The following is a 22,049-nucleotide window of genomic DNA, read 5'->3' on the forward strand; positions in this document are numbered from 1 at the left end:
GGGTTGTAGAAGAGTAGAATTCTTGGTTTGGTGATCTTGGGACTGTGTGCTTGTTTACTCTGGACCAGTGTATTTGAAGTTATTAGATCTGAACTCAAACATGACTTGGTTGCCTACAGCCAGTGAAGTGAAGGAAAGGGTTGTGGGTCTTTTCCCATTTCCAAAACTTTCATTAGTCAAATCGACAGTTTTATTGTGCTTGAGTCATCCCTTTCTTAATTATGTGCTGTTATAGTGTGGATGTATTTGTTAGTGAAATTAACTCTTTTTCATGAAAGAGGTAAGAACATTGCCATAATTATTTAAAGTAATGAAACATTTTAATTTAATCTTTGAGGTATCAAACATGTGACTATGACTATCCATGAGCTGCATTTTGTTGTTGGGAATTCAGGAAGTTGTGTGTGGTGGTGGTAGAGAAGGAAGAAATTAGGCTTTACATGCTGGATGCATATGTTATTTTATTCTGCAAATGAACAGAGGAAGACAATGCTGTGTACTATGTACTGTTTCTAAAGCTCTCTGAATAGCCTGAGATTCTATTGATGAAGACAATTCAAAGATCAAATTGCTGAGACATTTTATACCCCCAGCTCTCTCATTGTTTTAGATTCTTGTTTTGGGCTTTGGTACATCTGTGTGTTTTCTGTTTTGGTCATGTCAAGAGTAGTTTGTGTCCAGCTCATCTGCTGCTGCATACATCTAAAGCCTGTATATGTAGCTTGTAAAATGTGTTAGTACTAAAGTATTTCACTGATACTAGAAATAGCACTGATAGCTTTAAATCAGCATTTCATTGCATTAGCTTAATCTGTTAATATTATGATAGGCTTGTGAAAAGCACACATGGTAGTTCTAAATGTACATACTGCTGAAACATTGCTCATTTACTGTATTATGTTTCACTTCTTGTGTCCTAACTATATTTTGATTGCAGATAGACATGAGCAAAGATTTGCTCAGCAGTTCCTGAAGAATGCCAAGTCATCTTTGGCTGAATTATTTGTGATGTGTTAAGAGTAGTTTACACATCATAGTTTCTTCCCTCGTACTTTTTCTTTTTTGCATTCTGTTACGTTTCCGGTCGTGATGCTGACATCCTTACCTTGTTTATGGGTCAGTGATTCCTTATAGACAACATCCTGGATTTTGCTAACCAGAGATGGCTGTCAGCGGTGTTGTTTGCTCAGTTGGGAAGACATTTCAATTGGGAAGGTATATTTTGCAGAGCGAAGCTTATCATTCATACATGGTGCAGTTTGCTCATGGAATGGAGCAAATGAGCAAACTCCTGCATAATTAGTGGCAATGATAGCTGTATTCTTGAAGATATTCCGAAGCGATCTAGACATGATCCTGGGCAGCCAGCTCTAGGTGACCCTGCTTGAGCAGTGGGGTTGCATCAGATGACCTCAACCTTTCTGTCATTCTGTGATGAGGACTGTGTTCTCATCTGACATGCAAATATCTGCTTTCCATATTCATAGATGTACTGAGTAGTCTGACACTTGCATTGCTAGGTTTTTTTTGGGTAGGGAGTGAGTAATCTAGTGTTGCTTTTCTGGCCTTTTTGAAAAGGACAAAAACCAATGTCCAGTTATCTGTCTCCTGAATCAAAATTGTGTATTTTATTAGCAGTGGGGATTATTGTCATGTGGAAACTTATTAAAAGCACCTGGAAGGCTAAATAATTTGTCATATAGTTGTCTCTTATCCTCTGCTTTACTGACAAGATTAAAGAACTTTGGGAGTAATGAGATAGAGTTTTGCTCTGTGGAAACAGTGCAGATTAGACTGTACGTCATGATTTCCAGGTATTTTGTTGCGCTATCTTTAGTTACTGTTTTGGCTGATGTGCTAAATGGAGAGTTATAAAGCTTTGGTGTTCTTTCCTTCTGACTTACTAAGAAGAACTTAGATTTCTGTTTTAATTAATGCAGCATTACTGTTAAGTATATCCACACTGCAGTCTGTGTCATTTTGTATGGAAACCTTTTGAATGACAGCCTGTGTGCTGTATGTATGTATGTGTGTGTATATATTTCCCCCCTGAAACAAGGACAACTCTGTTTAACAGCAGAACATTGCCTGCAGCTCCTGTCCTGTCAGAGCTTTTCTCACGACACGTCACGTAATACCTTCTGGAAACTATTGATTTTTGGAGACTGAGTTTGAGCTAAATTTTTTTTTTGTTCTGTTGTTGCCCTGTAATTCATCCAGTTTCTGCAGAGCAGGACTGTGTATTAAACTGCTGCCACGTAGAAGGAAGGGAATGATCCTGCCAATCTTGCACTGCAAAGATCTGTGCCGTTCAGACAAATCCAGTGCTGCTCCTGTGCCACAGTGAGGCGAATCGAGTAGCACTGACACTGTGTGAGCCAGGAGGGCTGTGCATTTTGGTGTCCTGGTGGCAACAGGAACAAGTCTGGAGAAATAGTTCTAGGCCTGTGTTTGGACAGAGCTACACACCCCTAGTAGTGTTGATTCCCCATAACAAAGAGCTTGTCTCACTTTCCTATGGGAGATCCCAGGACAGTCCCCCTCTTCTTTCTCTTCAAGCTCTGCCATGCAACATTTCAGTGCAGGGCTTATTATGGTACCATGCATGTTGAGTACTATTATGATTTTAAACATACTGATAGGCAGATGTCAATTTACCATATAGACATACGGTAACAATTATTGGTGCAGGAGGAAGATAAATCTGAGCAATGTGTGTGAATTTCCAATCAGATATTTAAAGCAGTGTTGCTTCTGGGATGTGCAAGGCAGCTTTGGCTGGATGATTAAAATAGCATTATGGAAATGTGGTAGCTTAAGTCGACAGAACATCTGTGTGAGGGTAGTCACTTCCTTAGGGCTCTGTAGGACCTGCCAGAGGGTTTCCCATGCAGAGAAGCCTGGTACCATCTGCTTACCTGAAAGTTTGCCATCTCTGAGTCTGCATTATATTCCACTTGCTACTTTTACTTTGTAACAGCCATTCTCACTTTGTGTTTTTCTGCTGTCTACTTATTTGGTATTTGAACAATTAAGACCATACCATAGACTAAGACCATGCTAAAATCATTGCTGATGCTTTAAATTGCTAACTTTCCCCAACTGTTTTTCTTCTGTTGGTGAGTGTTTTGGTGCTTACTGCTGGAGATCAGGCTACCAAGGAGACTCAGAGTGTAAAAAGAGGGCACTATGTTATTTCCTGTGATATCCCTTTTGAACACAGACATCAGGAAGAGGATATTCCTTCAGTTAATATAGTTCTCATTTTCCCAGTATAGGGGGTAGGAAAAGGGAAGGAAGTACCTGATTAGGAATGGGAACCTGGAGGGGAGGGGTGAGATTGAGCCAGGGCTAGCAGAGGACCTTGGTGGTGGTGAGGAACAGCAGTTTATTTTTTTTTGAAAGCTGGAGATGGAAACTACACTTGGAGAAAATAGACAAGGGTAGGATAACCCTGAAATAGTGCTTTTTGGTTTCCTTCCCTTTTTTCCCTAAGTAGAAAAAGATTATTGTTGTCTCAGGTGTAAAGAGGCAGGCATTGGCTGATTGAGATCCCAGGGCCTCTGATTAGTCTCTGGTGAGAGGAGACATTTGGATGAAGCTGATAGGAAGGCATAAATAAAATTTAGGATGATAGGGAGTGATTCTTGCTGATGGAAGAAGTGATATCAGTGGGGTAAACTAGAGAAGAGGAAACTGTATGGCTGAGTGATGGAATAGATAGAAGTGATAGTAGGGAGTTGCCGTGAATAGTAGTGGTTAATAGCAATGCAAATTTGTGTGCAGAAAACACACTACTTGTACCTTCGGCTTTAGTTTAACACCCCTGAACATGCAGGTCTAAAACACTTGGAAGCTCATTTCCTGTTCTGCTGTGTCCCCAGACATTTAATCTTGACTATATTCTAGCCCCAACATCAGTGTTTGGGCAGTCAGCCAGTTAGGAGACCTGATTTGGCCTGAAATGATCCATAATTTTTCAGCTGGCGCAGCTCACCACTGGCTGAATGGCTTGTTGCCCAGTTTCCTGAGTACCAGCATAAGGAGTAGGTGAGCTTGCTTTTACAGGGCCACTAAAGCCCTGAGAAAAGAATGATTTGCACAGAGATGGTGACCAATATAAGGAATATAGGGTTATAACATCTTTTATCTGTAAACCAGTATTTCAGCTGTTACAGTTGATCATTCTAGTAATGTTGCAGTCATACACAATCAGTCTTTAACCTACTAAATCAGCAGCATGTGTGGACATCCAAGCATTCTTATGTGCCAGTTGACTTGCTTCTACAGAAGTGCTAGTTTTGTAGCCGTAGGTGACTGGCTGTGACAGTGCCAGGGAAGCTGTGTTCTGGCCTTTATCTGACTGCTTATCAGCAGAGGGGAGCCATGCTGATGGTGTGCAACTCTTACTTACCCAGGGATATCTTCTTACCACACAGGTTAACTTCTCCATCTCAGGTGTGCAGTGAAGGCAGTGTTGTCACTTCTCCAGCTGGAAGTTGGGTCTGCAGATGGGTTCCCTCTGAGTTTGTCAGAGAAGAGCTTCACAAAGCTTAACCTGCCAGGGCTTGTGCACAGAGTGGTGATCTCTGCTCTAGGTGCTGTTTTGGTTGTCCAATTACCATTTATCTCACCATGTTTTTATCCAGTAGTCCTCAGCTTCCAGCAGATCCTTGCCTCATTGATGTTGGGACCTTTCCCTTGTCAGTAGCTAGGTATTGATCAGCCTAAATATAATGTGCAACTATTACTGGAGTCTGTTTTGTTTTTTTGCTGTGATCTGATATGTATGAAATCCTGTCAAGGTATTTTCTCTTCTTCTTCTGTTGTTTACACAGATAGAGGATGACAGCCTCCTGCTACTAGATCAAATGGTGGGTTCTCTTAATGATGAAAAGCTCCAGGATTTCCGTTTTGAAACGCAAGAATATTGAAATGATTGTCATAATTTTTAGTTACTGCTGCTTCTTTATTTTCTTAAAAAACTCTCCCTTACCCCCAACCACAATTCTATATGACAAATGTCTTTTGTCAGCCTAGTTTCTGTTGTCTCAGGTTCTGTTCTTAAGGTTGATTACTTGATACTTCTGGGAGTCAGTAAGATATTGCTGCTCACAGTTGGCATCTAACTTTTTCTGGTTATTATTTGAAACTAAATAAAGTTTTCAAACTCTGTTCTTAACAAAAAAAAATCGAAAAAGGGGGTTGATAAAGGTGTTTGCTTGTTAACTGTGTTGCTTGAAAAGTTGTCTTGGTCTTTGTTATGGTTTGCTTGGTCTTTTATCCAAAACCGGAGTAGACCAGGGGTTTTCTTCTTTCTGCTGTTGTTCATCCTGGAATCACACATTTAGTGTGGAGTTTTTTTGGACAAGTTCTTTTCAAGCCTGTCTCCTCCTCTTCTTTCATTTTAGAACAAGCTTATGTCTGTGTAGAATGTCACAGAATCATCTGTCCTACCACCTGTGAAGAATGAAGCTGTCCTGTTCTATTAAGTATTTAAAGCGTTTGTATTAAGCACTCCTCATTGCAAGGAATTAATGCAACTTTCACTGTGATAATCTTACACAATGATTGCAGCAAGCTTTTGGTACCTGCTGAATGAAAGTTTTCAAGCTATAATATTATGATGGTAACAGGCAAAATCCTGTTTCTCTTTTGCTAAAGATTTTCATGTTTTGCTGGTTTTGTATGTCAGGTGAAATGTTCGAAAATTCTTGTAGATTATTATGCAAACAAGTATCATTCTCTTATTGGGCTGAACAACCTGAACAAGGGCATATGCACATCAATAGATGTGCTAAAAATCCCTTTGCTTTAACGTGTACATATGCACAAACAAAATAAATTTTTTTCAACTGCCTGAAGCTCCTACTCAGAACTTCAGTTTCTGGAGGCTATTATTTGCGTCCTTTCTATTACTCCTGGAGATTTTTCTGCCATGCTTCCAGAAACTTTTTCTTTTCCTCTGGTAGTATCACATAAAAGGAGAGACTTATAATTCTGGGAAGATCAGAAAAGGAGGGAGAGCAAGGTACTGTGTATAACGCACATGTATGATTGCAGTTTTTTTATTGTCACTTTGTTCTTGTGTTTGTCCCGGTATCCTCCCAAAATTCCTGTACAAATCTGAGATTTTGAACCCAGCATCCTGTCTTGGCACAACTCTTAGTCAGTGTGGGTGGTACAGAGGGTGAAGGAGTAGCAAGTGAGTACTGTAGTGCTGAACATGTAATTCAAGCTTCTGTAGAGCATACAGTTGATGGTGTACAAAATGGAACCCATGATTCATTTTCCTTAGGTAAAAAATATTTCAGAATTATGTTTCTGAAAAATCAAAAACTTCTCACTCCAAAGAATATCAAAATGTTCTATAGAGCAGTAGTTGTGTGTGCAACTTGTGGGTCTGCACGTGCTTGAAAGGGTGAAAATTAGGGTGTAGCAGAAACCAGTGATATTCTTGGGTTTTAGGTGTTTGAATCTATTTTTTTAAATCTAAAATTAGCTAAGTCTCGCTAATTGTAGGATTCTGTTTAATGTTGGGAAGCTAAGTTAGCAGCTTTTTCCCAGAAAAACTTCTATCAAAGCAGCTTTGTTTATCATAGTGAAAAACTTGAGTTTACAAATACTCAGTTTTGTATAGAATGAAGAAAAATAAGTAAAGCTTGTGAAGATTGTAGCAGGGTGACCTCTGTGAAAGATGACCTTTGGGTGATGTGGAAAATGCAGTAATGCTTCAGACTGCAGCAACTTCTGTGATGTGTGCTAATTCATAGAATGTAATGTTCTTATTTGCCTTTGTGGCTTGTGTTGATGGGTTTGTTTCTTTGTGGTTTTTTCCTATTGGAAACTTAGTTTTGGGCAATAGTAGTAGACTAGAAATAATACTTAAGAACTTAATGCTGTATGTGGGAGTACTCTGGTTCCTTTTAGTTCTGTTCGAGCATATGCTTCAGTGTCTGATCAGTGCCATCAACATCAATGGGACTGCCTTGTCCTATTGTAAATGTGCTTATTTATAAAAATTCCTTCTTCAATAGGAAGCAGAGATGGTGCATTGGTCTTGCAGGAGAACTCAGTTCATTATTTCTTCAGTGTCACAGGACCAGCTGTGTATTATTCTGCTTTCATCAAACTGTTCTTTGTGTTGATAAATAATACAGTATGCAAGATATTGGTCCGTGCTGTCTTAGACTTGACTGTAGTAAGTAGAGTGTAAATACATTGTTATATGCATGTTAAAATTTGTATAGCAGCAGTGTTTCCAGTGACTTAGAGTGATTTGTAGTAGAAAATACTGTGGTTTGACATTGTTAGTTGTAATGGGCTTCTGAAATGAATCCTAAATTAAAATAATCCTACAGGTTTTTGGTAGATTGAAACCCACATCAAAATAAATCTTACATTTCCTAATGGAGAACTGTGAACTTTTTATCCTACTCTATTCTCTTGTTCAGTATTGATTCCTTTTTCTGTTTTTAATTCCTGTAGTCTATATGTATTTTTTGCTCCCTTTTCTTGTAAAGTTCTTTCATCTTTATTACTTTTAAAAACTAAAGTCTGTCTCATTTGGGTACTAGTTGGAGAGGAAGATCTGATGCTCCAGTTGGTATGGTGCTAGGATACAGGAAGCTATTTAAAATAGTTTTACACAGGGCAAGATACCACCATTCTTTTCATTCAGTTTTCTTGAGAAAACAGGAAGAGATCCTAAATTTCCTGAACTTTTAATAGACTTTCCAAAGTCCTTTCTTTGGCCTAAGATTGATTCCTGAAAGATATTTTTCCACTCTTTATTAGCATTGTAAGTGCTTTGACAGACTGAAGACCTTGTTCTGCAGAGGCTTAATATTTTGCACAGAAGTAATTAGTTGCAGATGTTAATTCAAGTTCCTTTAATCATCATAAAATCTGAAATAATGCCTAGTTTTGATTGTGTTAGTGCCTTGAGGCAAATGTAGTTGTATTCTTTTACACTGGAGGAGCAGAAGAGATACAAAAGATGTTTGATAGAGCTGTAGTGATTGAAAACTCTATGTTGTTGAACTTTGTGCAACTATTGCTTTTTCTAATCAAGTGATTTTATATCTAAATAACATTAAGACACTGAAAACCGAATGAGTGTGCTTATATCTAGTTGAAAACATGTAATTTTGTTTGCTCACCACTAGTTGCATTCATTGCTGTCGTAGTTTTAAAGAATATTATTTTTCTTCCTGAAATAGTTGATCTGATTCTTCTGAAAATCTGTTTCAGCTGATACTGTAACTACAAAACAAAGAAGTTTCATGTAAGCTTAAAATGTTTACCTAGTCTCTTGTGACCCTTCTTAGCCTTGACAAATGCCTGGCTGCTCATGTAAGTGCAAGTGTAGGAGTGTTTGTAGAAAACAACTACTTTCTTTCCCTGCTAGAGCTTGAGCTGACTGTACCAGCTATAGCAGTGCTTCCTGAGCTTGGCACCCTCATCCTTTTTTAAGCTGGTTTTTGGAATTACAGGGCTGCAGTAGACAGAGGTGAGGAACAAGTGTCTTTACTAATGGTCACACCACTTGACAGATTCTCAAAATAGGTTTTACCAATTCTGTCCACGTTAAATATTCATAACAAAGGAAGCAACTAATTCCCAACGGATGATCCCTTAACTGAATATCTTTTTTTTTTTCCTTCTTCCTTCAAAGGCTATACATGTTCCACATTTGATAGTGTTAGCTGTACTGTTTTGTTCTTGACTGGAAAGTGTGATTTGTTCTTTTTATTATGGTTGTAAAGAAACTCTATGAGTTATCTTTTATGTTGACATTCTTTATTAATAAATTATTAGCATATGAAGATTCATGAAGGTCCTGGCTATGTTCCAAAATCCAAGATACCAAGGAATACTCAGTGTCTTTTCGTTTTGTACAGGACTTCATGCATAAGGGATGTGCCTCAACTCTGCGCTCCCTTCTGCAAGTTCTGTGTGCCCAGTCAATCTGTGTTTTTGAAATTCTCTCTAAATATATTATCACCAGGACTTTGCTTGTCGTTGTTCTAGAGCTGTTTCCAAGGCCCATGCCTAAATTGCAAGACAAAAGAAAACAATTAGGTAGATACAGTAAAGAAGTGTAAAGGAAACAACCAGAAGTAGCTTCTAATGACCAGCATAGAAATCTGTGAATTTAATATACTGGAATTCAACTACTTCTGGAAGTAGACATGTTTTTTGAGTGTTTCTAAAAAAATGCATGTGATGAATTACAGTTGCAGGGGAAAAAAATACAGAAAGTCAGTCTAAGGATGTCAGTAGTTAAGTGGCTTGTCTTCCTGGTGGAATTGCTGGATGAAAGGACACAATCAAGTTCTAATGGTATGGGTTAAGAAAGACTGAATTTAAAATACTTGGCAGCTAAGCAGATAAATTAGGTGTAGTCAGGTTCTAGAAAATGGGAAGAATGCCCAGACACTGGCAATCTGGACAATGGAGAAGTTTCCACTGCTAAACAAAAGATATGGAAGGAGGATTAAAAGTTAAATTACAGTTTATTTGACTTGAAGGTGACACCCAGCTATCAGCAAAGAAATGTCAGGGGCTAAGGTTTTGGTTTAAACAAGAGACCAGATCTTAAACAGGATCTGTGAGCTTCCATCACGGAGATGAGAAGTCTTGAGGGCAGTGATGAAGGTGGCTGAAAGCCCAGATTCTTGGTCTGGGATTTGGCTGCAAACAAGATCAATTAGGGGCATCATTTCTTGCAGAGGAGTAGAAGGAAATTTTATTTGGAGAAGGTCTGTGTAGATTTTGCCGGAGTATTTAGGATTCAAGGAGAGTGCCTGTGTCAGTGAATTCTCTCTTCTCCCTAGCATTGTCCAAATAAGTTGTGTGATTATAGTGAGGAGGACTGGCATCCAGAGTGGTGACCATGCCCTTGTTGAAGACGAAGGAAGCAAGTTAGTGAAGCCTTAGTTGGTGCAAATAATAGTAAAGGAAGGTAGGAAGTAGGAAGATGAAGGAGGTTGAGAGGAAGTCTCACAGCAAGAGGAAAAAAAGCTAAAACTAGTCAGAGAGTGATAGGAGTTGAATTAGGATTCTGTCTCCTGTTCCTTCTGTTTGAGGGACAGTGCTCGTGTCATACGCAAATCTAACCACTTGCTAGAAATACATTCTACTGTCATCTTTGTCTAAAAGAAGCCACTCAAGAAATCTGTTTTTTGGGGTAATTTTCTGGATGATAACTCACAGAATCAGAGAATATCTTGAGTTGGAAAGGTCCCACAAGGATCATTGAGTCCACTCCTGGTACTGGCGGGACAACCCCAAGAGTCACACTGTTTGCCTGAGTGTTGTCCAAATGCTTCTTGAGCTCTGTCAGGCTTGGTGCTCCACTGCCCTGTGGAGTCTGTTCCAGTGCCTAACCACCCTCTGGATGAAGAACCTTTTCTAATATCCAACCTAAACCTCCCCTGACACAACTTCAGGCCATTTCCTGAGGTCCTGTCACTGGTCACCATGGAGAAGAGATCAGTGCCTGTCCCTCCTCTTCCCCTCATGAGGAAATTGCAGACTGCAGTGAGGTCTCCCCTCAGTGTCCTCTTCTCCAGGCTGAACAGACCAAGTGACCTCAGCCACTCATATGGCTTCCTCTCCAGAGGATGTTTCACAATCAGAGGATGGCTCTCCTTTTGACACTCTCTAATAGCTCAATGTCTTTTTTATATTGTAGCACCTTGAGGTGAGGTTGCACCACTGTAGAGCAGAGTAGGACAATTCCGTTCCTTGCCTTGCTGGTGATGCTGTGCCTGATGCTTCCCAGGACAACGTTGGCCCTCCTGGCCTCCACTGTATACTGAGAGAATGTAATGGGGTTGTGATATATGGGGATATTATAAAACTGTGTATGCTGAAAGACAGGAGTGAAGTCTTGTAGTTAATGTGTGAAATGTTTTTTAGGTACTCTCAAACTTTTTTTTAGCTAGTGCCTGAGTTTCTTTTTTTTTTTGTTTCACTGTCTCTGAAAGTAGCCTCCAATTGAAGATCAAGCTTGGCCAAAAGGTAAAAGTTCTTGTTTTCCACACAGGAGGTTATTCCTGGAGGATAGGCTTACACAAATATTTGTGTCCTCTAATAGTTGTCTATCCATCTGCTGAAAATCCAAGTGATAATAAACTTGTGTGTCCTTTTGGGATAGTAAGCCAGTGGCCTACTTTTTAGTGGCAAGGACAGTGGCCTGTTTGCTTTTCTTGACGCTATTCTAATTTTTATTTCTGGTTTTTTGGTCTTGAATCTCACAAAGAAATTTGAACAAAATTTTAGAGGGTTTTTTTGCGGTTTGCTCTCTAAAGAGCCTGCTGTGTCACAGCAGATATTAAAGACTTTTAACAAAAGTCATTGTCTTGACAAGTGAGGCTTGGTAGCTGTTCAGAAGACTCGCTACTGTGTGCATAATTAAAGCGCATTAAGTTCCAGTTGGTGATTTGGGTGTCAAGCAGTATAATTTGTGGTCTTCTCTGAATGATATTTAGGCAGCTCGTGGACACTTTGAGAGCATACAGTGTTCCTGCATAGGCAGCTCGCTGCAGTGATTGTTTAAAAAACTTGCACCTGTTTCTAGTTTCAGATTCTAATTATTAGATCTATTTATGGTTCTTCTTGGCAGAAACACTCTAATCACACATTATTTTAATAACATTGCTTGTTTTAAAGTAGCTACTGCTGTACTTTCATGGTACTTGAGCCTCTCTTCAGACTTTTGAATAAGCTTTTGGGATGACTGGAAGAAAGTAGCTTTCTGTTAGGTAAGATTTTGAAGATTTACTCAAAATACTTCAAATTTTAAGAGCTTGCTTATGTTGCTTGGAAGCGGGGGTGGGATACGGAAACAGTTTGACAGGTTTTGGTATACTTGTTTATGCTGGGATTCTCTCCAATCTTGTATTTTTAGATTGATCCTTCTGAAGCCTCTAATTATGAGTATTTTAATATAGTACTCTGTGCATGTATTAAATTATTGCTTACTCTTTCCTCTGCTGGCCAGGGAGCTTGTTGGTGACTTGAGGGAGTGTCAGCTGCTCACACATAATCAGTCTTCTCATTCTCTTAACTTTACTCTGTATTTTCACTTAATTCTTGTTGCTTAAGAACTTAGAAGAAACATGTGGTATCGTTATTCAGGGGTGTGATTTTTCTTCTATCAGGGTCTTATAATTGAATGTATTTGGTAAAATATGTCTTCAGCTGGCATGTAGAATATGACATATCATGTAGCTCATGCTGTCCATCATTGGTAATTGCACAGAGAATATGTCTGCAAAATAAGCTCTTGTACTATCTCCTGTAAACTCCCTCAAATACCTGTTGACCTTTCTCTTCATCGTACTGTTTTCTTATGTTTATCTCAAAATGTCACTTTCTAGAAGAAAGGCTTTGAGCTGATCATACAGTTAGCATTGTGGTCTTTCATCTCTATTGAGTCTGTGTATTTTCTTCTGAGTGACTGAAGACAAGCAGATTGTGCCGTTCAGACTTCCTTAATGACTCTAATTGGATTATAGTGCTCTAGAAATCAACAGCTTTTGTATGTTTATACAGTGGTTCCTGCAGTGTAGACAGATTTGAGTTCAGAACTTGTTTTCCAACTTATGGCTGTTTCATGCAGTTTGAATCTAGAAACAGATGAAATTTGTAGAGTGATGGAACTTATATTATGGTTGTCACATGCAGCACCTGGAACTGAAAACTTAAAGAAAAGGTAAAAGCAAAATCTACCTGGCACTTGATATTGATGGTGCAGTTGTGAAGGTGCACAAAGCACATCAGCTGTGACTCATTTCAGTGAATCAGACTCACTGTAACTACTCAAACTTCATAATTCTTTTTCACACGGGGGATTGTGTTTGGGGACTTGTAAGTTAACCATGTGTTTTACCAAACATATTTCTATTTATCAATGAAGCAATTAGGTTAATGTAAATATACCTTGACCAGCTTTTTATTAAGATCTGAGGTACGCTGTCACCTTTTCCGTCATAAAAAGGCAGTTATTTCAAGGATAGTTGATCCTTTGCAAAATGAATTTTAATATCTATCAGCAAAATGGTAGTGGGTTTAGTCAGAAAGTAAAAACCGTCACTTGCCTCCAGATACTGAGTTTTGAATATGAGAAATGTACCTGCAAAATGCATTATTCCCACACTGAAGTATTTTTATTCTTAACCGTTCAGTAACATTTCAGATTTCTCATTCTCTGTCAAGCACCTCTTTGGCTCCTTTACATCATGCTGTCTCTTGGGGAGAACACGACTGTGGGAGCAATATCTTGTTCTGGTGACCTCATTCTCATTCTCTCTGGTTGCATCTTACCCAGATCCCTCTGCTAGCCTTGGGAAAGCTTTCCAAAGCCTCAAATCTTCCAGGTGGTAGAAAGTTTTGTCTGCTTTTGTTATTGATATTTGAGCACAATATTCCTGCCACGACAGAGTGTGAGCAGCTTGTGCAGGAATACAAGGAAGTTATTTTCCCATATAAGTGGGTCATAGTAGAAGCAAAAGTTATCCTAAATGGTATTATTTATTTTCTCTTTTTAGAATAGTGTTTTGCTGCTTTGGAAGATTTTTCTTTGCTTCTCAGTTAAGGGAGAGAGACACTGATACTGTTAGATAGTATTAATGTTCTTGGATTTGACAGTCAAATTGAGGAGCTCAGTCCTTTGTTTTTCTATTGTTTGGAAAAAAATATGGATATGGTGGGAATCATATTGAGAAAAGTGGCTGAAGAATTTCAGTTTGAAAGCGTTTCCATCAGTGCATCTATTAAAATGTTGCTTTGTATTCCTAGTACTGATATATTGAAGGTAATAATGCTGCTATATTTTATTTTAAATGCAAACCTAATAGCACTTTGGAAAAATGTAAGGGCTAATAAAGTACTCTTTCTGTAACGATGCTTTTTTTTTGCCTAATGCTTGTTTAAAATGCCTACAACTTTTTTTGGCTTACATTAGTCATTAAGCAACTCTCTGTTTTAAAGAAGCTTGAAAAGGTAGTGCTTTATTGAGAGTCTGATGTGTGTCTTTCTGACGCCTTGAAATATTTTAGGACTGGAATGGGCCATTTTTGTCTGTTGTTAGAATAACTTCTTTTTTAAACCAAGCTTCAGAACAGTACTCTTCATTACATGTGCAAATCTTAACTGATCATTAAAGATTACACTGTGAGATGCTGCTAAAAACCAAGATGATGTTGGTCTTGTTGACAGTAAATTTCAGAGTCATGTTTTACCGAAAACTCTTATGCTTCTAAATGGCTTTATAATTAATTCTGCTTTTAGGATTGATGGTTTAAGGACTGTACTGATTAGAACAGTGAGTTGTGAATTGAAGGGAAAATATGCTGGGGTGGGGGGTGTTAATAAAGGAAGTGGCTGTGATTTTTTTTTTTTTGTAGCGGTTACTTCCTATCTTGTCAAGTTGTGTATGATTTATTTATTGTGGAGAAAGTGAAGAAGTGCCCTTCTGATTTCTTAAAAGAAATATTGAATTACTGCTAGATGTACCTCTGCACACATCCTGTAGTTGAAATACAACTCTCTAAATTCTTGAGTGGACAAGCAAAGGTGCTACGACAATCTAAAAAATTCCTATGATAAATTTTTCCACAATAGGGTTTTGGACGTATGTGGTGTGCTTTTGGGGTTCCTGGCAAAAATAATGTAGGACCATGCACTGACATAAATGAATAAACTTGTCTGAATCATTAGAATTGTTTAGAGAAAACCAGCTTAGGATGTGGCTTCTGTTCAAGCAGCAGTTTGTTTGTAAGCAATATGTTTTTAGTAGTGAGATGCTGACTGGCATTTGTGTCTCTAGAGAAGAAGAGGAACGTCTGAGAAATAAGATCCGAGCAGATCATGAAAAGGCTCTGGAGGAGGCTAAAGAGAAATTGAAGAAATCACGGGATGAGATTCAAGCTGAGATCCAGACAGAAAAGAACAAAGTGGTGCAAGAATTGAAAAAGAAAGACAGCAAGCCACTGCCCCCTGTTCCTTTACCAAACCTGATAGGGATAAACAGCGGAGAACCAGCAGACCCGGATATCCGAGAGAAGAGGAACAAGGTTAAAGAGGTAAAGATGATTGATGATGTGGTCCTACCTGTTCTTGTGTCTGACAGCAGTTATTTTATAGCATTTAGTTGCTATGATTTATATTAAAAAAGAGAAACAGATCTACAAATCATTTAGCAAATTAAAAGTGAACAAGTATTAATGAGCATCAGCATTATTACATGGTTTTTTTCTGGTGTTGGAGTGTTAATATTTCACTGGATAACGGCTTAAAAATTACTTTAAGGAATTTCTTTGGCTTAGTGGTATGTATTCAAAGTGAGTTTGTCATTAACACATGGAACAGTAACGAGAGCATCTTTAAAGTAGAGCATGACTTTGTGAGTTGCCTTTCAAAGAATGGGATATGTTACTGTGTCACAGGGTATTTTTAGATGTTAAAACATTAGATCAAAAAGATAAGGAAAAAGAAAACCTGCTGTTAATATTTGAAGATTACCAAATTATCGCATACTTTTCAAAATACATTTTAAATAGGTCTAAAAAATTGAGTAAATTCAGGTGGATTGAATGTTTTGCAGGTAAATGAGGCAAACTAAGATCTTTGCTTAAGATTTTGGTTCTGTGGCAACTTATGCTGTGGGAATTGCTGTTTGAGGTTTTATCCTCTTCACTACTATGAGATTAATTGCCCCTTTTTGTCCTGGCAATGCCAATTTTCCATTACTATTGCCAGACATTTCTCTGAGTCTGTACTTCTAACTAGTATGGCAGAAACCTTGTACAGCTGAACTGTTCTTTTTTTTTTTCCTGCACTCTGATTAGTTTTATGCCAAAAATCGATTTATCAAAGCGGGAATGGTTCAGGCCAGATGTAGACAAGCACAGACTTTGTTACTAAAGAACGTCCAGGATGATAGCACTTAGTATTTGCATCTGATAAATCTACTTTTAATTTGTAATCTGCATTTAGTTAGCTTATAAAACCAAAAAGAAATCAGTCATACACCTGTCCTTGTCATAGGAAGGAGTTGTAGCTCAGTTTCGTGCCATTCTGTGGGTAGATCGCCTATTCTATGGGTAGATGTCCCAAGATGGAATTTTACTTTGAATATTAATGATGGCTGCATGGAATCCACTCTTATCAAGTAATGAACAGCTGCTTGTTATACATGAGTGATGCAGTGTGGAGCTATATCACTATTTGTAGTAGTTACTCCTGTAGTAGTGTAGAACCCTGTCACAAGCTGGATTTCTGAAATGGCAAATGCTTCCCTGGAAGATGTGCCTCTTAGTGATTACTGCAGAAGTACTTTTGCCTAGGAATTTGTGTCTGGAGTACTGGACTTCCTTGACCCTGTTTTGTTTAGGGCTGCTTCCTGAAGGACAGCATCGAATTGTGGAATTGAAAAGGCTCTTCTGATTTGTCTGCAAACGTTTTCAGTGACAATATACAGAGCATTTTGCTTTTCTCAATGTTTTTGTAGGGTGAACGTTGTACGGCATGGCTGTCAACACTTCTTAATTTTTACTGCAGATTACTCTAGCAAAATACCTTTGAGATGGATTTAATGCATAGAATAAAATTGGTTTTACCAAGTAATGCAAAATTACTGAACACAGCTAACAGTGAAGAATAGCTGGAAGAAATAATCAACCAAAGTTCTTATAGACCAAGTCTGGAATTGGAAGGGAGGTTGAAAATTAGTATTTGCTTTTATGAGGTTGCTTGATCAGGAAGTAGACTGAGAGATGATAAGCTCTAGGTTAGGACAGAATGGCAATTTTTTTGGTCTCGTGAAAAAGTAGTAAAATTTGGACCATTCCTACTGATCTAAACCTGAAAGTATAGCAAATTGTAAGGAATTCAGGGTAGTTTGTGAGTAAGAATCACCAGGTGGTGATCCTTAGCTGCAGTTGCCACACACCTTGTGCTGTGAAAGGCTTATTCCTTTTTTTGATGATCAGCCTACGTGTGAGTCACACTGACAAGCTGTTTTTCTATTGCATAACTTGTTGATGACTACTATTACGGTTTCTGAAGTATAGCTTTTCATTACCAGACCATAGGTTTTTGTGGGACTATGTTGTAAGTGGCTAAGTCCTTCAGTTAGGATAATAATGCCTTTGTCTGGAGCAGTTTTCACTTGTGTGCACATTGTGCTTGTAACAACAGCCCAGGATCACGGGAGCATGACTGGAAATTCTTTGTTATATGAATTGTCTTCATTGACTCAGTCATGTTAGTACTGTAGCTACCAGGTGATCTCTAGAATATTTAATTTTTGTTTCATGCAATGCAGGAGATTGTCATTTCTACAGCTAGATGTGTGAAGGCATAGAACAGTGGAGTAAGAGGTCTGCTAGGGAGAATGGACAAATGGGAATGCTGAGGAGCCATTGATGGAACAATGTGGCTGAGATAAAACATGTATTAATAGTGTCAAATGAATAATATTTTGTCTGAAACAAAATATTTTTGACAGCATCAGATGTCTTAGAGAAGTCTGCAGCAATTTCAGCAATGTGCATTGTGGAGTATGTTCATCACTGAGGTCCTCCCTCACTGTTTTATGTAAGCAGTGTAGACTAATACAGATAGTCTTTGTAGAAGACTTGGCAGAAAAAAAAACCAAAAACCAAAAAGTTAATTTTTGACATGGAAGACATTATGATTGCCTGAATCGAGACCTGAAAAACAGCCCAGGGAAGCTACTGACTCTTCGGAGGCTACATATTTAGCTTCAGGATTCCTGGTGGTCTCAAGAAAGCATTTGACCTGTTTTGGTTTACTGTGAATTGTCCTGATACATATTTGAGGAACTTCACTCTCTAAGAACAGCGTTATACTGTTCAAATTCACGAAATGAGTGTTGTTATACAGCCTGTTTCGCCTCCTATCAAATGGTGAAAAACTGTGTAGAATTGCGTGGAATGATGGTGGCTATTAGTAACACACAAGTCGTTAAATTTGGGAGAAAAGCTGGAAAATTTTCAAATGAGGATCCAGTTTCTATTTTGCAGAAAATATATTACCAGGTTTTCTTTCCAAATTGCAACTTGATGAAGGCTGGTTTTTTACCATCTCTGTATAAGAAGTGGTCTGGCAGTAGTTTAATATTTTAAAAAGGCATATTTTGATTTTAGAAAATAGTGCATATAAAAGTAAAAAAGAATTTGTGTAATGCTCTTAAGAGAGCTTTGCAAATTATTTGAAAGCTTTATATAATAGGAATGTTTCCTGAGCATAGAGAGGGAGGCTTCTTAAGGTCGTGGAATACAACTGGGAGCAGAATCTGCATCTTACCGGTTTTGTTTGTGTGTCATTTGGTTCTGATAATTATATTTAGCGTTACATTGCATTCTCGAGTTTAATTTACAAAATTGTATAATCTATCTATATTCTTCTAAGAAGTTGTTAATTATTTCAATAAGGAGCATTTATGAGTTGGCTGATTATTTTAGATGCACAGTGACAACTCTGAGAAGTAAAAGTTTTCCATTTGCTTACCAAACATGCTTTATAGCACTTCTCCGGCATATTAGCTTGCTGTTCAGGCTTTTAAAAGATACTGTGGTGTTTAATTATCTGGTACTTTAAGAAAAAACACATTGAAAATTCTTCTTGCTGCTATACTTTATTTTCATATTTTGGCTTTTTGTACTATGTAAAATAAAAATACTGAAGATAGAAAATCTTGGTATTTTAAGAGCGTAAGTGCAACTTGTATAATTTTACAGCAAGGCTTTAAGATGTGTCTTTTCATTGTGATTAATGCAGAGAAATGAAGAACAAATCCTGTCTTTTGGAAGTCAATGGCTTCCTTTCCAAGTTAAATTTGCTATGAATTGTTGAGCACTTGGAATTTTGGTGCTTAATTTCCATTACTGTGTTCTTTAAAGGAGTTAAGAGTATTTTTTTTCTTTCAGTTTTAATGTTATCATTACATAGTGCTCTGTGGTCCACAGAGATTTTTATTTCTCTGGGGACATAAATTTTACCCAGTCAAATAAGGAAAATTTTGTAATTCTTTTCACTCTATTCAGGGTTCATGATTTCTTTAATTTCAGTCTAAGATGTCACAGTATTATCTTACTGCCCGCACTTATTTAGGATACTTGTTAAAATAGTGTACTTCATCCAAAAATGGCCCTAATCCTATGCAGGTGATTCCTCCTCTCTGCTCAGCACTGGTGAGGCCGCACCTGGACTCTTTGGTCAGTTTTGGACTCCCCAGTATGAAAGAGACACGAGCGTATTGGAGAAGGTCTGGTGAGAGACCGCAAAGATGCTTAAGGGGCTGGAGCATGTCTCATCTGAGCAAAGGATGAGGCAGCTGGGCTGGAAAGAGAGGGACTCTTAAAAAATACCTGGAGGGAGGATGTGAGGAAGACATAGCCAGGCTCTTATCAGTGATTCCCGGTGGCAGGCACAAAGGCGCTGGGCACAAACTGAAACAGAGGAAGTTGCATCTGAACATCATAAAACATTGTTTATTGAGAGGGTGACCGAGAACTGGAGCTGGTTGCCTACAGAGATTGTGGAGTCTCCCTCCTTGGAAATACTCATGAAATGACTAGGAATGGACATGGACAGCTTGTTTCAAATTACCCTACTTGAGCAGGGAGGTGGGACCAGATAGCCTCCAGAAGTCCCTTCCAAACTCACTATTCTGAGGTAGGATGATGTTTGTTGATTAAGCCTGTCAGCTGGAAGACAGTGTCTGCGGAATTTTCCATGAGTGCACATGGTAAACTCAACAGCTAAATAATAATGCTGTAGGTTTCAGACAGTTTGGGAAATCTGAGTTCTCTGGAGCTTCTGTTCTATTACTTGTTCTGTATTTGTTGTGATATGCAGTTGTGTAATTACACAGTGCTAATTGTAAATACAGTTTTTAAAAATTGAGCTCAGAGGAGGTGTGATGTCCACAGAGGTAAGGTAGGGTTATGAAGTGACTGAAGCTGCTAGCTGTACTGTTGCCTTAAGTTGTAGCTTTCATGTTTTTCAGATTCTGTGCTGCCTAGGTGTGTAGCTCTGAGCGTCATATTAAGTGTGTTAGTGAGCTCTCTTCACAGAGTAGGTAGACAAAACAAATCCTTTTCCTGCTGGAGACCAAGGACAAGTTTTTAAGCCCAAAGGCATAAACAAAGGAGGGCTGAAGGGAGAGAACAAGGTGGGTGGAACTTCATAACCTGAAGCTATAATTGGACAATTAACCCCAATATGCAAATGCACCAAAACTTCTAAAAGTATGAAATCTTGTGACCAGTCGTCCATTTTGTGACTATTTTCGGTCCATCTTGGCAGTAGCCCAGGCCAGGCTCTCATATTGCCCAAGGTGTACCTTTAAAAGGCCTTTTAATAAATACCCACTCTATTCTCTAGCACTGTCTAGTCTCTGTTTCAGATCAGCTGTCCCAAGGCATCAGTTCCATTCTTACTTGTGCAGTTTAAAAGCTCTTATGTTTAATGAGATGGATGGCAGGGTGATACCTTTCTGATAAGCTGTTCTCAACTCAGCAAAATTCTGGTTCTGTTCCTGCATGTCACAGTTTTCTGGTTAAAAAAAAAAAAAAAGGTGGAAAAGATATTTAAGCATAAGTTATTGTGAAATGGACATCCAGGAAGTAGAGGCACCTGAGTTAAAGGTCGTTGAATAATGGAACGGTTTGGTTTGGAAGGGACCTTTAAAGGTCATCTAGTCCAACTTGAAGTTCATTTGTGACATATGACACCTGGAGAAAGAGTTAAGTTTGGAGGCTTTGCACAGGTGAGGAACAAGTCTGTCTGGGAAGCTGGGCATGTTGTGACTTGAGTTCTATTGCCAGTGAACTTCCCTCAGCAAAACTTTCCGTTTTTCCTCTTTTAAAATTAGAGTTGTAATATATTGCCAGTTTGAAGGGAAGGTAGGCAGTTAATTTATTTAATATTAGTGGAGGGAATGTCAGAAGTACTCACAGATATGCGCCAAGAAGCAAAGTAATTAAAATGTATTTTCATCATGGTCTCTGAGTGATACTCAGGAGGCTGCTAATACTGTTGAGAAGTAACAGGCTGTTTTATAAGCAGCAAAACTAATGGTTTCCTATGGATTTTTGACCTACATCCCCTTATACCACCCTCTGCTCATCATGCACCTGTTGCTGTGAATATCCTCTTAGCTTCCTGTTTGACTGCATGAATTGTAGTGTGTTCTGTGCTTTCTTTAGAGCTACTGGTGTGCTAAATGCTGTCCCCTGAATGAATAAAGGGTTGAATTATAACTGCCTTTGTCTCAGTCAGGGCACCAATTTGTGCCTGTTTGCCGTATTGAGCCACAGGTATTTTTTCTTTTCCTCAACACAAAAAGTAGAGTATCTGGTTCCTCCAGCTCTTTAAAATCAAGTGTGAAATTAGAAAATGGATTACAAGGCTAGTGTTAATGTATGTGTCGAATGATGGAAGTACAGACAGCAAGATAGCATAAGCCTCATTCTTTTAAGGAATTGCACTAAAAATAGTAGGTATCCCTTCACCTGAGTTCTGTTTTGTGTGGTTATTGAGAAAAGAGCTGTATAGAAGAAAGAATTACTTAATCATCCAGAGATCTTTTCATGCTGCCTAAGTCCTCTTTTCATAGTCACTATTCATACAACTTTCAATGCTAATCTCATTTGTTGTTTCTAATTGCAGTGTTCCTGATCTAGCCAAATAGCTGCCTTCTGTGACTGGGGGACCTTTTCAATATCTAAAACCAATTTAGAACAATTTCATTATTGCTGACACTTTACAGTCTTTGCTTCCTTGGTCAAATTTACTTGGACTTCTGGTTGGTTGCAACATCAGGTTGTAGTAATCCATGCTTGTTAAGGGTTTTGCACTGTATTTTGTAGCTCACTGCTCCTGACTTATATTCCTTCAGTTACTTCCTGAAACTGAAGGACATAAGTATCATGACCCAGCTTTTTCAGTATTTAGAATAACACTCCCTGCAGTGTGAATGTTTGTATAAAATGCATACACTCACATTT

General features: G+C 38.4%; 1 protein-coding gene across 1 annotated transcript in view; it reads left to right on the forward strand.

Annotated features, from left to right (window-relative positions):
• MAN1A2 (mannosidase alpha class 1A member 2) overlaps nt 1-22,049 on the forward strand; it is a 128,937-nt gene that overhangs the window by 13,702 nt on the left and 93,186 nt on the right. The window contains exon 2 of the mRNA XM_066175513.1: nt 14,840-15,095. Within this exon, the coding sequence (XP_066031610.1) occupies nt 14,840-15,095 (256 nt within the window). The remainder of the gene's footprint in view (nt 1-14,839; nt 15,096-22,049) is intronic.

This window comes from Chamaea fasciata, unplaced genomic scaffold (genome assembly GCF_029207755.1).
Source record: "Chamaea fasciata isolate MVZ Bird 193981 ecotype frontalis unplaced genomic scaffold, bChaFas1.0.hap1 SCAF_2, whole genome shotgun sequence".
In the NCBI taxonomy this organism is placed as follows: Eukaryota; Metazoa; Chordata; class Aves; order Passeriformes; family Sylviidae; genus Chamaea; species Chamaea fasciata.